Consider the following 13,061-nt stretch of genomic DNA (forward strand, 5'->3'; position numbering starts at 1 on the left):
GTGGGCACAGTGGACATATCTTTATCTAGAAAACAGCTGTATCCTGCTGGAATCATATGTTTATGAGAAAGGAGAAACTGAGCCAAAAGAACTGTCTTACACTGACAGAGTGAAAAATAATAAAATAATAATAATAAATAATAAAATCAAACTTTAATTGTGTTTCAAAATTACAATAATTTCAACCTAGTATTAATTAGGGCTTTGATTGTTTACAAAAGTAAGTTTTAAGAAAAAACATTGTTTTTGTTTCACATAATTTTTAGTGCTGTATCATTTACAAAACTTATGTATTTTCCTGTTTGGGTGAATAAAAATGTTAAAACAATGTCATTAGAAATTAATTAATTTGATTTTGTTTTATACATGACTGTATTAAACAAAATATAAACTTTTCTGGCTAGTTTGATGCCAGGATTTGTGCAACTGAAGAGATGACATAATTCTTTCCAACAAGGAAAAAAAGCCCAGACAGACAGACAGCTCATGATTACAACATTTTGTCTTACCTGCTTCCGCTTGCATTCTGCAAGTCTTTGCAACACGGAGGTAAAACCAGACTAAGTAGATTTGCCGTGCATTTAAAGGACCTTAGTTTCTGTTGAAGGTACGCTAAATGCTGATCATCAAGAAAAAGAGAACAGAACAGAAAAAGGAGAGGTTCAACTAGATTTACTGCAAAACGACTTTTGAAGAAGACGTTGACGTTCCCAATAAATCTTCGACACAGACAGCTGTCCTCAAAGGCTTTCTTCTTCTCTGGTTAGTCATCCTTTGATGAAGCCAGGGCTGCAAGCAGATGAGCCGTCTGTTCAAAACAGTCTAAGGACAATTTCTGGTGATGTAACTGTTTGCTTTATTTACAGGCCTGTAAAAATTGTGCACATATTGTTTTTACTACTATTGCTTTGAAAATCCAAAGGAACCTGACAAGATTTCTCTGTTTGGATGATTGTATATGATATTCCAAAAGGATGAGTGTATAAAGTATCTACACCTGCAGGCTGTTTCTACAGATCTTTGGGAAACAGTGTCTTTCTCTTAGGAAGTCGATGAGTTCCAACATCGTACTGTGAGAGGATATTACACAAACTGTTAGTGATATCATAACAAAAAGAAATGAATGACGGAGCAGATCAGCAGATGTTGAGATGCATAAACAGGTCAACAACTTTCTCTAGACATCTATTTCCATACGAATGAAAAACCACCTCAAAAAGTTTGTATTAAAAAAACCTTCTTTTTTTATTGGCAGGTTTCCATTAAGTGAACGGAGTAAAACTTTTTGGAAATTATATCTGTCTAAACGCAAACCAAAAACATGTAGAAAACACGTCAGTGTTTGGTCTGTGCTGCTGCACCTCTTCAGATCATTTTCTATTTTAAAAGTAAATCTGCTTATTGTGAAACATGAGCCTAAACTAGACACAGATACTTGTTGTTCTGCTGTATGAAACTGTACACTTTACAGTTTGACTAGAGAGAAATGTCAGCATATATAGTTTATGCTGCTTGATCCTGCTTCACCTGAGTGACTTTCATTACTCATTGTGCTCTGTGAATTTCTCATTAGCTGTTCATTGTGGAGTCTGGATTGAGAGGCTGGCATTAATTCAGTGCTGATTCACCTAATGTTGACCAGCTTAAGTGGAAGCACACCCTCTTAACTTGACAGATGCATTTGTTGGTTAGTGTCTGATTCAAACTGACTCAGATATCAAGACAGGACTCCACATGTGTGCCGTCTACGAAAGGTCACACACTGGAGTAATGCCTATGAGGTCATTCCCTCTGCATTAGAGAAAGAAAGAAAAAGAAATTTGCTCAAACCCACTGACTCGCTCCGTAACTGGATGGATCAAAATAATAATAATCAGGCAGTGAGGATAATAGGATATCCACTAACAAAATGGGAGAGGTGTCCTCTGCTACTAGGCATCCATATTACAGCACTAATACTTGATCATTCTTTTCTCTCTCTTATTCATCAAGGCTTTAAACTTAAGGCCCTGGTCAGTGAATAATGAGATGGATTTAGGTTTAAAACACCAGATTGTTGTCTGAAATTTTAGAATATTTTCATCATATCACCGATAGTCTGTTGAATGAATGAAAAACATCCCAAGACTAAATATTGCTTGTCAATATTTACTGTTTTCTGAAGTTAACTTAATACTCAATATTACCAATCCAGCAACATCATAATACGCACTCAGAATATTAATTTGGTGGTGTTTCAAAATGCCTCCTTGCCAAGACATCTCAGCTTTCAGCTTGTGGTCTTAATTGACTGCAGCTGGAAGCTTTTATGTGCCAGTCTAACAGTGTCTGTTTGACAGCACTCATTTGATAGAGTACCACACAGTAAACGTATCCAAGAACTTCTTGTTGATTTAAGTGTCAACATGATTTATGTGGATGGCCAAGTTGAACCCAACGATATCCAGGACAACAACAACAACAAAGAAACAATCACCTGCTAAACCACCACCATTACTAAAGGTGACATTCCTGTGGATGAAGAGACTTTGAATCTGATGCCAGAATGTTTTAATCAGATACAGGGATGACTGAATTATCTCATCTTAATGATCAGCATTTGCTGGAAGTCTAAAGTCATGATGGTCAGCTCTGAGGATGTTAATATCAGCTCTGAGGATGTTAATAGTCACCTTTTTTTTTTCTCCCCTCCAGGGGGTCTTTTGTGGGCTCTAATGTTCCTTATATGAAAGTAGGCTGACAGGAAAGGGGGAAGGAGAGGGGGGAAGACATGCGGCAAATGTTGCTGGGTCCGGGAATCGAACCTGTGACAGCCATGTTGAGGACTCACTCAAGGCCTCCAAACGTGGATCACGCTATCCCCTGCGCCACCACGGCACGCCCAGAGTCACCATTTTAATCAAATTTGTTGATGTAAAAAAATCAACAAAGCTACCGTATTCTTCAAACAGAACTGGACTTTAGTTCTAAAGCAAAACAGTGTTGGGTGATGAATAAAAAATATTTTTGATGGACTGAAACATTAACTGTGTTGTTCTTAAACCACATCTAAACTAATTGGTCTGCATTTGTAAGACCAATTCTCATTTAACTTTAACTTCCTAGTTCTTAAGATGTTGCTTTGATATTTCCACAAAATGTTCTTTCCTTTAGATGCCCTCATCTTATGAAGTGCACAAATCCCCCATCCATCCATCCATCCATCCATCCATCCATTTCATCAACACAAGATACACACAGGACAAACAATCATTCACACATATGATTGTTCCTAAAGGCTGTATGGAGAACCTAATTAAGCTCATGTAAATATTTTTGGACTCCTGAAGTAAGCAGGAGAGCCTGGAGAGAACCCTGCATGGCAGAGGAGATGATATAAACTCCAGGACCCAAGAGCTGCAGGAACTTTTTGCTGCAAGGCAGCAGTGTTTACAACAGCACAGCCCTGCAGCCTGCACCACTCTGCTCCACAACAAAACCCCCAAACAACCTGATGATGCAAGTTTCCCCCTTTTTCCAGAAAATGTAATGACTGTCAAACACTTGCATTTAGGAAAATAATCAAAATGTCTCTCAAAATAACTAGAATTAAAACAACTTCACAGTAAGGAAATTCAGATAGACCAGCAGCAATGTGAAGATTCACAAAAAATAAATAGAATATAAAAATATGAAGTAGAATAATAGATGTATTCCTTGCATTTGGTAATTTTTTCAACCTTAGGCTGCCTAAAATTGGACCTGTATATTAATGTAAAAAAAGTGAGAGGAAAAAACAAACATGTAATTCTTATGCTTATACAAAAGTAGTTTTAGTTGTATGTTGGTATTTTAATCAGATATGATAGAGAGGGGAAAATGTTTTTATTGTCCCATATTTGAATTAGGACTCGCAGGATCAGAGTCCGCTGGGTCTCCTCCCACTCTCACGCTTTCAGTCTGGGTGAAGGCGGGCGGAACAGCCCGTCCAGCGACGTCAGAGGCGGCTTCTTTACTTAAACTTGAATCAGGAGCGGAGCAGCAAAGTTTGCAGAGCCAGGACGGCGTTGCCTAGCAGCTGCGGGAGGACTCTGACTACTTCACGTTCGCTTTTTTACCGGACTTTCCCCTTTCCTCCTCCTACCATCTGAAATTTTATTTATTTAAAAGAATTTCGAAAAGTCTCGACACCAAACATGTCCTACACCGTGACACTGAAGGGACCCTCTCCGTGGGGGTTTCGCCTGGTGGGAGGACGGGATTTTAGCACACCGTTAACCATCTCCAGGGTACGTAGCGACTTTTCCTGCTTATGAATCCATTCATTGAATTGTGGAAAAAAAGGGGGGAGACGCACCTCCGCGTTGACCCCATACGTTTGATATGCATTCATATTGGGATTGTAAGCATTATTGATTGAATAAAAGTTTTCACAGTTTTATTAATCCTTAGAAAGCTGCGAGTTCATAACGGAAAGATGGTGCTGTCTATTTTCTGGCAGGTGATTTGCCAGCGAAGTCACTATGAGCGATTATTTGTTCTCAAAATCTGCAGTCTGAACAGAAAAGGGATGATAATCTAACAAGTAATATTTTTAATTTAGGGGAATAGGACCTAATTAGCGTTGGCGAGTTAAAAAAAACAACATAATGGGTTTATGGCTTATGATGAAACGACTGTAGGTAACAATTGCAGATCAAAATGGAATATATGTAAAGTTCATTAATCTTACTTAATGAACTTCTTCTACTTTTACTTCTTGTAAATTAATGCTATAAAAATACTGACTCGGTAGCTTTACTTCAGGTAGAGAGGAAAGACCATACAAATGGAGAAGGTTCAAACACCCATCATTGCTATCATTACATTTTATTATTCAAAATACTTTTTTCTAAAGGTTTATTTAGATACACATTCACACTTAAACACACACACACACACCCCACACACACACACCACAGCCATTTGAAGTTTTTGATGTGGTAAACATGGCAGCACAGTGTATGGGATGCCATGAGTGCAGGTCAAATAGAAAATAAGAAGTGCTGCTGAAGTAAGGGATTGTCCAGCTGTTAGCTGTGAGTCTCTAAAGTAAAATGTGAGATTTAGAATATTTTAGCCCAGCATTTGCAATGTTTTTTTTTTGCATGAATGCACAAAATATTTACTAGTCAGCCTAGATAAAATTATGCCAGACTCAATACTGATTCTTTTAAGCATAGTTTGTGATTTATGATATTATTTCACTTGTGAAAAACAAAAAAAATCCAAAATATGTCACTTAAAATTGTAGTGGTTTTAAAATTAACTTTTTGAAATCATAGTATGCCTTGAAACTAGTAACCAGCCCATGGTTAATGTTAGTTTTGCTGTCTTGATGAGTGACTCCACATGAAATGACCCTTTCAAACTGATTCCATGTGCTAGAATCCTTATCTTGTAAGACCACATAATTATGTTAATTCATCATTGTTTGAAATATTGACAAAAGTAGATGAAGCTGTACTTTCAAAGCCTCATGAACTTCCCTGACCCTCACAATTTAGGTCAAGAGTCACGGTGCTTGCGGTGGATCTGGCGGTAGCCATTAGTTCATCTTAGCCAGGGAAAACACAGCCTGGTGCTGCAGGGCTTACAGGAGGGACAGAGTAAGTGAGAAGGAGGCATTTGTTTGACATTTGTTTTTCATCAGTGCTTATTCGTGCTGCTGAGGGATTCCAGGTGTTGTCCTCAGCTGTATCACCAGCCAGCCCCTAACCTTCCATGTAACTGCAGGGTGCAAGCATTTCAAACTAGAGGTGTAATTTTTACATTTACAAGCACAGATTAACAACTTTGGAAGGACAAACAGGAGAACCTCTGGGTCAGTTCAAGTGCTCAGTTATATTAGCACCAAAAGGAGGAAAAAAAGGTTTGATGCCACAAGCTGGTTTGAGTCAAACAGTATGTGCAAAAGTCTTGACAAATGTAAACCATCAGGTTTGTGGGTCCATCATTCTCACAACAGTGAGACTCGCTTGCAGACTTGGTGAATTCAGTTCTCTTAAATGACAGTGAAAGTTAATTGAATTTGACATCCTAAAATCAAAGACATAAATAAAGTGCCTATTTCATGAAATGTTTACTTTGGGAATTGTTGAAGTGGTTTACTGTTGGTATAAAGCTTCCAATCTTTGGAAAATATTTATAAAGTGAAGATCTTTCTCAGTGCTGCCTCAGGGCATCTTAGATAGGCTTTGGTTTCAATGCAATAAATCACTTAATTTCTCACCAGTTGAATTTGCGAGTTCTTGCATGATTGCCAAAATAAAAAGCATGACATTCACTGCATTCCTTCTGATGCAGCAGGTGTTGCAAAACCTTGTCTTCTTGGCAACATTACAGTTAATTACAGGTTACACTTCACAGATTGTTACAGAGGAGAAATACACACGAAAAACCCATAGCTGACATGGAAGAGCTACTTGCAGGAATGAATGGAGGATGTTTGGGTAATTCCAAAATCTTGGATTGAAAGTTAGACAAGGAAGCAGCTGTTGAAAAGGAAGCATATCTAACAAAATGTGTAATGTAAGAGGCTTAAATATACGCAGAGTATTTGCAACCAAATCCCTGGATACCACTACAGCAGCCTTTGTACCAATCATTACACATCAATTCATTGACCATGTGACATAATAACAACTTAAACTTTATTTTGCTTTTGGAAAATATGTTTAGCAATCAGAAAAAATGAAGATACCCATGATCCTTAAAATGCATTATTTGTGTTAATAGACATGCATTGATCATTGTTTGGGTTTTTTCCTGTTGTCCAGTGCTTGAGTTTGCTGATTTTGATAAGAAATTACTTTTGACTAGGTCTAGCTTTTTATAGGGGTTTATACCCACCTAATGAGATGAAATGACTGATAATATTTTAGGTAAAAAAAGAAACAAGTTTCTTGGGTTTATGCACTTTTTTACAAAACATATTCCCTGTTTTAAAGACAGACTGTATAATAATTCAGTCAAGGTTGGACTAATTCCAATGTACATTTTTATGCTTGTTCTTAGGATGTTTCTTTTTGTTTTCTTGCCTACTAGAAGACAGGGGTCTCCAACTCCAGTCCTCAAGAGCCACTGTGTTGTAACTTTTAGCAACATGTACTCCGTCACTCCTCTCAGCATGTCTTCATGTTAAACGGAAGCAGAAACTCCAGTTACTAGGAAAAATAAAATCCACTATTTCCATCTCAATAAAAATCAAAGAGGTTTTATTGCAAAAGTTGGTTCTGGCGGACCTTTGCTGTGCTGGCAAACTAAATTATAGTTTCTTTTTGATGATTTTTCTACCTTACCACCTCTTTGTTTTCTAAAACTTTGTGTGCTGCATCAAGCAAGTGTCACCAAATAAATTGGCAACATACAGACCCTTAAATATCTAGGTAATATTTATTACAATTCAAGCAGTTCTTTACAACATGAATGTTGGCTGCTGTGATATTGTGATTAAGATGAATTTTCAATATGTTGCACAGTCCTAATACAGGTTTTAAGCTCAAACATCAGCATGTCTGTGACTATTCATTTGGACACCAATTGAATAGTATTGTCAGAGAGAGACCCCACTTTGACCAGTAATATGAAGTTTTAATATAAGATTCATGCAGTAAGTAAAGATTTATTGCTTTTGTACTGAGCATTAACTTAGCATAAATGAAAGTACCGGTAAGTACCTAATTTCTCATGTGCTGAAGTGAATGACTGGAAACAACCCCACACTGAGAAAGGGAAAGTTGTAAATACCAGAAAACAAGTTCTGATGACATTATCTGGTTCTTAAGCTAAGGTATTAATGTTCCCAAAAGAGACTTAGTTCCCTGCCAAGCCATTAGAAATTATTCCAGTTGATGGTTAAGCTTATTTGACTGGAAATATTTGTCCCAATGGTGCGTTTATGTGTGTGTTGTGTCGTGGGTTATTAAATGTCTGTGGGTAAACGAGAACTATTGAGAGGCAGAGGAAGGTAAACATGTAGAAATCCCTGAAATAACTGAATAAGTATTTTGTGTGGATTTGCTGAATGTGACACATGTAGGATAAACACTTTGTACATCAGTGTCACACCAAAATCCAGACAGACGGTGACGCAGGAAACCTATCCCCTCTACCAGGTGGCAAACATTCAACTGATGAATAGGAATTCAGATGTGGGTGTTGGGTAAATATGGGGCAGATTTCTGCTGTTTCCAACATTCCCCTCTAACACCCCATGGCATTATGGCAGACAATGTTTGCATATTTCAGTATCCTGTTTTGTCTAACCTTAAGGTGTTTTTTTTAAAATCATGGTTTAATTTAGGTTTTGTTTAAATGAACACCAGCAACATGTCTTGATGCCTTGTTTTTAAAAAATCAGTGTGACCAAGCACCAGCAATTTGCAAAAATAATTAGATATTGTTTAATTAAAAAACAAAGAAAAAAAACACATTTAAAATCAATAAATTTAATGGAAAACATGCTGAATTCTGGCTGACAAATTCAGTAACTGACATGTTTGGCTGCAGTTTCACAAAATGCAACGTGTGAAATGATTATTGTCAGTATTTAAGCATACATAATATTCCTCAGTAGTTCAGTTTGGCATCTATTTCAGGTATGTGTTGTTTATTTAAATAGTGTTTAATTTTAACAAACACTATTTGAGGAAGTGTGTTACAGGGTTGTTTCGTCATGACGTATGGTTAATGGTCGATTTATTTTTCAGCACACAGTTTAGTTTGCAATATAATTTTTCTTTCTGTTATCATTGAAACTTTGTGTTTGTTTGCTTCTAAATCTAAAATGATACCAAAGTGAATTTTCTTGATTGCTAATAGTAAATTAAGATTAACTTTAAAGTTGCCCAGTAATGTTTTTTGTCTTAAGATGTTGGTATCCCTCTGTCTCTATTAAATGTGTAATCTACTTGTGTAATCTAAATTCAATGTCATGAAGATGAGATGCATGATGTCATCTTTGCTGATTGAAGCAGCATGCATAATCATTATTTTAGCCTGGAAGTCAGCTGGTTGTTGCAATGACGTAGGGTAAATGAGATTCATTTCGGTTCCCCCTGCAGGGTCTGGACCACACTGACCTTAAACATCTGATCATGCAAGCAGGACATTTCAGGTCTCCAGTCCAAGATTTTGGACTTACAGATATATTGCAATACGAGGTCAAACAGAAACTGGTTGCTTCGTGTCTGTAAAATAGCTGCATGTTTGACAATGCTTCTCTGTTCCAAAATAAGAGAACATGACTTAAGTACAAATACAACCATGAGATATTTTGCAGTTGCATATCTTGGAACCCAGTGTCCTTTGTGCCCTGTAATCTCTCAAAGTATATTTTTTCATATCTGCCACATATCTGAGCATTAACTTAGTGGTCATACCCAAGATATGACCACTGAAGCCTCGTGGGTTCTTTTTAACAGTGATGACTACAATAATTATCTTCAAGAGTCAAAGTAGGTGATAATTTCAGATGTTGCATCTCAACAACAAATAATAGATTACAGGGGGGTGTTCATGTGGGTATTCTTGTCATTAACTATGCGAAACAATGTCATGTGTTTGCAATGATGCAAAATTTCTTCTTCTGATCACTGGATAATTGAAGAATGTGAAAAATGACTGGATTTTCTTATCAGATTTTAAAGTAGGACAATAATATTATGAAGTTGTTTAGATGTTCACAAATTAAGTCAAGGCTTAAATTTTAAAGAAGCAAATGCAAGTCAGTTCTCAAGTCTTTCACCAAAAGTCAAGTCTATGACAGACATTAACATTCTCAGACTGCATAAATGCTGAGTAGTTGTTACCTTGATAGCTACATGCACCAGTTACCTGTCATTCTTCATTGCAAGATAAAGAAAGTCCATGAGACACAAGTCCCATAGCTGGAGTCCTAGTCAACTCTGGAGTCTTTAGAGCACAAAGTCAAGTTTGAAATCTTTATTTTTTTGAATTAAGTGTGATTGGATCTCTGGGACTACTACGGACTTAGCAAGGACTTTTCATATTATCTACACAAGCTAACTTTCACCCCTATTTGCAAGATAAAGATTGTTCATGAGACACAAGTCCCCACAGCTCCACTCTTTCCTATTCCTCTTGGCGGACCCAGTCTCTTTGTTTTAGTGTGATTGACCCACTCCAGTCGGAACCTCACACTCTGTCTTTGCTATTAAAAATGTTGCCAAGGTCATAACCATGGTTTTTATCACACAGCCAGCAAGCAAACAAAGGCGTTGGACTCTTTGTCAGGAATTACTTACTTTGTCACTGAGAAGTGCAACTCAGCCCTCCAACCCAGTCAAAAACATTTCCAAGTCAAATTTATTGAAATGGAGTTTATGTGTCAGAGAAATATTTATGCAGGTAAATTACTGTTAAGTTTCTCTTTATGAACATGTCGCATCGAGATGCTGGACTGCCAGTTTTGACTTATGTTTAAATAAAGTATTGCTGCAGTTTCAGGAGTTGGGTTGGCACATTTTAGCGATTAGAAGGAACATGTTTGTCAAACATGTTTAACAGTTTAGATCTTGATCTTGATAAAAGAGACAGGAAAAACACATGGTAAAAAGTGATAGTGGCGAGACTTTGCCCCCAGAAAGATGACACACCAGGGTGAAAGTTTTCATCCAGTTTTATTACATACTCTATGCAGTGTAAACATACAACAACATTCATGAGCTTTCAGCATTTTTCTTTTCTGGGCTCAAAGCCTGTAATTTACTCTGACATATTCAAAGTGGAACCACATATTCACTAACATGTTCACATGATGACACTGGGTGACGTAAGGTTTGCATTTTCTTACCAGACTTTCTGTTTGTATTTAACTAGGTATTGCTTTACTTTAGACACATGTTAGTTATGAATATGATTTTTCAAATAACTTTAGTGTTACATCAGAATCTGAGCAGTGTATCTAACACCTGAAGTGAGAAATGTACCTCTTATCTTTAATGTGACGCACTTACTGTTGCTTTGTTTGGAAAAGAGAAATCTTTAGAGATAAAACTGAGGTTGTAAAATATGAACAAAATTCTATTGTATTTATTTATGTTTTAGCCTTTCAAACAAATACTAATATCATATAAGATAAACTGAATAAATACAAAAAAACATGACTAAACATTCTTTGGATAATTGTCCTCCTGCAAACCTGAAGTTATTGAGTGATGGCTAGACACGTTCCTTCAAGATAATGTGTTACAGAACAGACTTTGTGGGTCCATCAATCACAGCAAGTCGTCCTTCTCCTGAAACAACAAAACAGAGAAATACTATCTCTTCACCACAATGTTGACTGTAAATATAAAGCCATATTGAAAAGCTCTGTTAGTTTTATGCCAGATTTTACCTTCCAAGATGTAAACCCTCCAAAAAGTTCCACTTTTGTCTCATCGGTTCTCAGAATATTTTTCAAAAAGTCTTGGGATTTATCAGGATGTTTTTTGGCAAATGTGAGTCTGAGATTTTGTTCTTTTTCCCAGTCATTGTTTTGGCTGTCCAACTCTCCCATGGATACGATTTTAGCTCTGTCTCTTTATTGAATCACTGACCCAACTGAGACAAGTGAAACCGGTGCTTTGATATAGTTTGGGTTCTTTTAGGACCTCCTTCACAAGTCTTTGATGTACTCTTGAAGTAATTTTGGTAGACTGGCTTGTCCTGTGACGGTTCATTAACTTTCCATGTTTGCTTCATTTGTGGCTGTCACAGAATAGTCCATAGTGTTGTTTTTGTTTTGTTTTTAGATGCTTGAGTCTACTTCAAGATGTCACACACATTCTATCTAAGGGATTCTTGACTCTATAGTCCTGGAAATAATCTTCCTGGGTGTAGCAAGTGAAATTCACTTAAGAAAAATGAGTATATTCTTGTTAACTAATAATTTAAGAAGAGTGGGCAGTAACTTTTCACATAGGGCCAGGTTATTCAAACCAAGTTGGTTCAAACAGCTTTTTGTTCTTAGTAAATTAACAAGGGATTTGTTCATTTACTCTAGTTACCAGAAAAAACCCACAACAAACATTTGAGAGAAAACAACTTGTAATTGACACCGGTTAGACATATGTAATTACTTTACATAGAATGAAAAGTGTACACATGGCAAACTTCAATTTTGTAAGAACTGAATGGTTACATTACCTTTAGGGCTCTTTGGGCAGACATGTTTGTCCTTTATTGTCTATTTTTGCTATACTATTGTGGTATTTGGCATGCCTTTGTGTGTGTGTGTGTGTGTGTGCGTGTGTGTCTGTGAATCATGCTGTGCTGTTCAGGGTCTCAGCCTAAAGTGATATAACCCACTGTGTGTGTGCGGGCGTGGGCGTGTGTGTGTGTGTTTTGTGGCTGAATGAGCTTTGTTCCGCTGTGGCACAATCCTGGCCCAGATCCAACGCTCACACAAATGTTTAAAGGGAATTCTTTCTTGGGAGGCCATGATGATGGAGCAAGGTAAACTTAGCCCTCCAACGCTAACCTCAGGTTAGCGTCTCGTCAGCCAACGCTCTACAAACAAAAAAAACCCCGTCACATTTCCCACCCTGAGACGTTTGTGCATACGCCTTTTGCAAAGACTCAATCTTTAATTAACAAGTTTATAGTCATGCAGTTGTTTATGCCAAATTTCTGCAAGTGCAGTTTTCCCAGAATTGCTCTTGCGTATACAAATTTATGCAATCTCCCCCCACTGCCCTCTGTGTTTACCGGAACTGAGTTAGTGACATCGATGCGGTCGCAGGCTGCAAATTCACAATCCTCATCGGAACCACACAGTCCAGCTATTAGTGCTTCATGGAGCGTGAACTTGTATGTCTTTTCCACAACTGCGAGCCAAATCCTTTTCTTCCTGACTTCTGCTTATTACTGCAGCTCTTTACGTATTATTTACACTGGATTAAATTACTATATCTGTTTTTCAAAGTCAGGTTTTTACTGATCCAGAAGCAACATGTCTCAGAGCAGCTGTCAGAATAAAAACATTAGAGATGGTGTGGAGTTAAGCAGTGGGGGCTCTGCTATGGAGATCAATGGGT

At 37.3% G+C, this 13,061-nt stretch overlaps 1 protein-coding gene across 2 annotated transcripts in view; it reads left to right on the forward strand.

Annotated features, from left to right (window-relative positions):
* The first annotated feature begins 4,006 nt into the window (after nt 1–4,006).
* The window catches only part of pdlim4 (PDZ and LIM domain 4), a 47,295-nt gene continuing 38,240 nt past the window's right edge, over nt 4,007–13,061 (forward strand). For both annotated transcript variants that reach the window (XM_028031411.1, XM_028031413.1), the window contains exon 1: nt 4,007–4,268. In XM_028031411.1, the coding sequence (XP_027887212.1) occupies nt 4,176–4,268 (93 nt within the window). In that variant the 5' untranslated portion in view covers nt 4,007–4,175. The remainder of the gene's footprint in view (nt 4,269–13,061) is intronic.

Source organism: Xiphophorus couchianus, chromosome 11 (genome assembly GCF_001444195.1).
Source record: "Xiphophorus couchianus chromosome 11, X_couchianus-1.0, whole genome shotgun sequence".
Taxonomy (NCBI): domain Eukaryota; kingdom Metazoa; phylum Chordata; class Actinopteri; order Cyprinodontiformes; family Poeciliidae; genus Xiphophorus; species Xiphophorus couchianus.